General features: G+C 45.9%; 1 protein-coding gene across 1 annotated transcript in view; it reads right to left on the bottom strand.

The window, feature by feature from the left end:
- The window catches only part of svila (supervillin a), a 49211-nt gene that overhangs the window by 22560 nt on the left and 23451 nt on the right, over nt 1-3200 (bottom strand). The window contains exons 14-16 of the mRNA XM_087172692.1: nt 3046-3178; nt 1722-2241; nt 303-462 (exon numbers count right to left, since the gene is read on the bottom strand). Coding sequence (XP_087028818.1) covers nt 303-462; nt 1722-2241; nt 3046-3178 — 813 coding nt within the window. The remainder of the gene's footprint in view (nt 1-302; nt 463-1721; nt 2242-3045; nt 3179-3200) is intronic.

Raw genomic sequence — 3200 nt, 5'->3', positions numbered from 1 at the left:
ATTTAATGAGCTACAGAGGATATTTAATTATCTCATTAAATTAGCTTTTGTGGCCTCATGCATCTATTCCGTATCCAGCGCAGAAGCAGTGGCCTAAAATAAAACACTCTAATAACCAACTAACTCACTCTGTTGTGTCCTCATGATCTCATTTTCTGTCTCCATCGGACCCACAGAGGAGGAGAGGGAAACTTCTCTTCCTTTAGCCTTACTCTTTTTTTGACTGTATTTACCAACCAAATGATCCAGAAGGAGAGTATTTTAAACCAAGCCTAGAATAAACCCCAGCTGACCAGGCTCACCTCTCTTTGATGGACATGTGTCTGGCCGTCATCATGTCGCTCATTTCGTCTCCCTCCTCAGGCTGAAGCAGGTCGTCTGTGTAAGTGTCCTCTTCTGCTGCTGGAGGCTGACACACAGTCTTGGCCAAACCAGATGCTGCTGTGGATGTTACCACCAGCTCTGTGAACACGAGCAGACAAGGGCACACAAAGGAGTGAGTAGACTCAATGACTGCACTGATGTCAACAAGATTCCCACTGTGGATGGACTGCTGAGGACTTAAGAGGATACACATCTTTAAAGATCCCATATTGCATAAAGTGAGATTTCCATGTCTTCTATGATCATTAAGCAGGTTTAGGTTCTATATTAATACTGTGAAAGTGTCAAAGCCTCAGTCCACAGAGAAATGCACACAGCCTGTATTCAGAAACTGAGCCTTAAAACCAGCCGTCAGGACTTCTGCAACTCTGTGATGTCACAACAAAGCAGTTCTCAAAACCACAAATATATCTTGTATAGATCAGCACTTCAAATAAAACAATAAATGTGTACAATTTAGTACCTTTAAATAAACACCTTCTTCCTAAAAGTGCATGTCTACAAAGGTTTACATAAAAATACAGTCATCACTCTCAGAGAGGAAACTCAGCAGCAACACCAGCGTGAGAACGAATGATTTTCACTCTTACCAAGAGGCTCTCATCGGCCGGTGAGAAGCAGCGCAGACACTTTTCACAGCTTTAAAGGTCCCTGTCACAGCTGCAATCAAATCACCCACGCTGGTTTGTACAAGCACTAGAGCTCTCTTGTCTATTCACTACTGCTTTATCTCTGTCTGTGCGTCCATACTGCTCTTGTCACTCTGCCCCCTCTCCACTTTGTCGTGCATAAAACCGAATTTCTACTCTCTCCGATAAGTTCCCCACCGACACAGAGACGGTCGACGTGTCTGGTTCAAAGTTGCTGCAGCTCAGACAAAACGGAAGCCTGAAAACCACAAACCTGAACGTAAACTTTTCACAGATGACAAACGCGCACACACACAGGAAACATGGTTGAGTGAGAAATGGCTGTGGACTGAAACTAAAACCATGATTTATTCAGTCTTATAATTTGCTCTTTAAATATTTAAAGCCCACTTCATCCTCTTAGAAAAACATCACTTTAGTTTTTTTTGGTTCACAACCACTTTTCAATTTCTCAAATTGATTTTCACACTTGCAAAAATCTGTTTTTTCATGAATATATATATATATTCTATTTTATTCTATTTTTTTCATAGTAGATTTGGTTTTAAATTCCTTACAAAGCATGATATGGTACAAACATTGGAAAGGCGGTGAAATAATGTAATTTGTAATTTCTGAAAAAGATAAAGTTCACGGTAAAAAGAAAAAAAAAACCTTGTTCAAGTGGATTTCAGTTCCCTCTCTTACCTCCGCTGACGACCCCGCTCCTCTGGATGTCAGGGTAGTGTCCTTCCTCCCTCAGATACCCCCTCTGCTCCTGCCTCTCCAGCAGCATGTGGCTCTCTGAGCTCTGCACGGCCCCCTCTCCCCTCCCTCTGGACAGCCACTGCTCAAACTCCTCCTCCTCCTCCTCCTCCTCCCCCCTCCTCTCTCTTCCAGTATGGGGCTGTGGCAGAGTGGCCTGCCTGACTGACCCTTCAGGAGAGGGCAGCTTCCTTTTCCCTCCGCCCAGGTCTTCTCCCTGGGGCAAGCTTCGGTACCTCTGGTGGTCCACGGAGTCCTGGGACATCCAGGCCGGGCCGTCTGGGTGCTGAGGGGGCAGAGACCTATCAGAGCTGGGAGGGAGGTTTTCCACCCGCGCTGCCGGTGCTCTGGTTATGTGGATGTCTCCAGCGTGGTCAGTGGACACTGTGCCCCCAGCCGTTAGTGCAGAGGCGGACGACGAAGATGGGAGGTGTCCGAACCGAGAGCCTGCACCATTCTGAAGCTGTGGACCAGGGAGGTGGAAAGAAGTGGGTCAGTTTGCCACAGAGGCTGAGAAACGGGTCAGGAAAAGTGCACACGCGCACAAAACAGAGAGAATCACGCTGACTAATCACCGCCTGCCTGACTCACTGCACTTCCTGAGCATCAAAGGGCAGCCTATCTCGCCGGTCAGTTGCAGCCCACATCACAAAGCCATGCCAGCAAAACCCCCCTACACACAATGCAACCAGCTTTAGCCAAAAGACACACTCTCTTATGACCATTAAATACAAGTATCAACATGTGAAGAACAAACCTTATATTTTTGTTGAGAAACACATGAGCAACAGTAAACATCCATGGAATGAACTAAACTGTTGAGAAAACTCGTCCTTTAACTTCTTTTTCCTTTAACTTCAGTTTTCTCTCTTCTCCCTGAAACGGCTGCTGGTTGAGCTGATGACAAACGGCCGCTTTCAGTCCGTGAACAAGAGCTGAACTACTTCTGTTCTCCTCTCTTGCACCACAGAGGCGTCTTTCAAGCTGAAATACGGCCGGCAGCGTCATCCATCCACACATCACAGCCTCATCACTGACACAGTGGGATGATGAAGAGCTGAGTCAGACCTTTATCAGAAGCTCGGCCATGCACTGTACATTCGTAATCACACAACATAGAGATGGGCCAAAATAAATAAAAAAAAGAGATGCCATACAGAGCATGATGTTCTCAGAAATGTACGGGCATTTCTGAGAAGAGCGCTCCAGCTGCGTCAGCCTCCCGTGTCTCAGGCAAATGCACAGCGGTTGTTCAGAGGAACCTTACTTGTAGCTGCTCTACTGGGCTGTCACACAACTCCTGCTCATCCCTGATGTCTATGTCTGAGGAGTCCTGGAGCAGAAACACGCACAAGCTGCAATACTTCATGTATTTTCGATTTTCATAATAATAATTTAAATTTCAACTGTCTGAAACTCTTT

This window comes from Seriola lalandi, unplaced genomic scaffold (genome assembly GCF_002814215.2).
Source record: "Seriola lalandi dorsalis isolate HSWRI2012SDOR001 ecotype SW California unplaced genomic scaffold, Sedor1 jcf7180002053606, whole genome shotgun sequence".
In the NCBI taxonomy this organism is placed as follows: Eukaryota; Metazoa; Chordata; class Actinopteri; order Carangiformes; family Carangidae; genus Seriola; species Seriola lalandi.
Note: the sequence above shows the minus strand (reverse complement) of the source record. Positions and strands in the feature narration are given on the sequence as shown.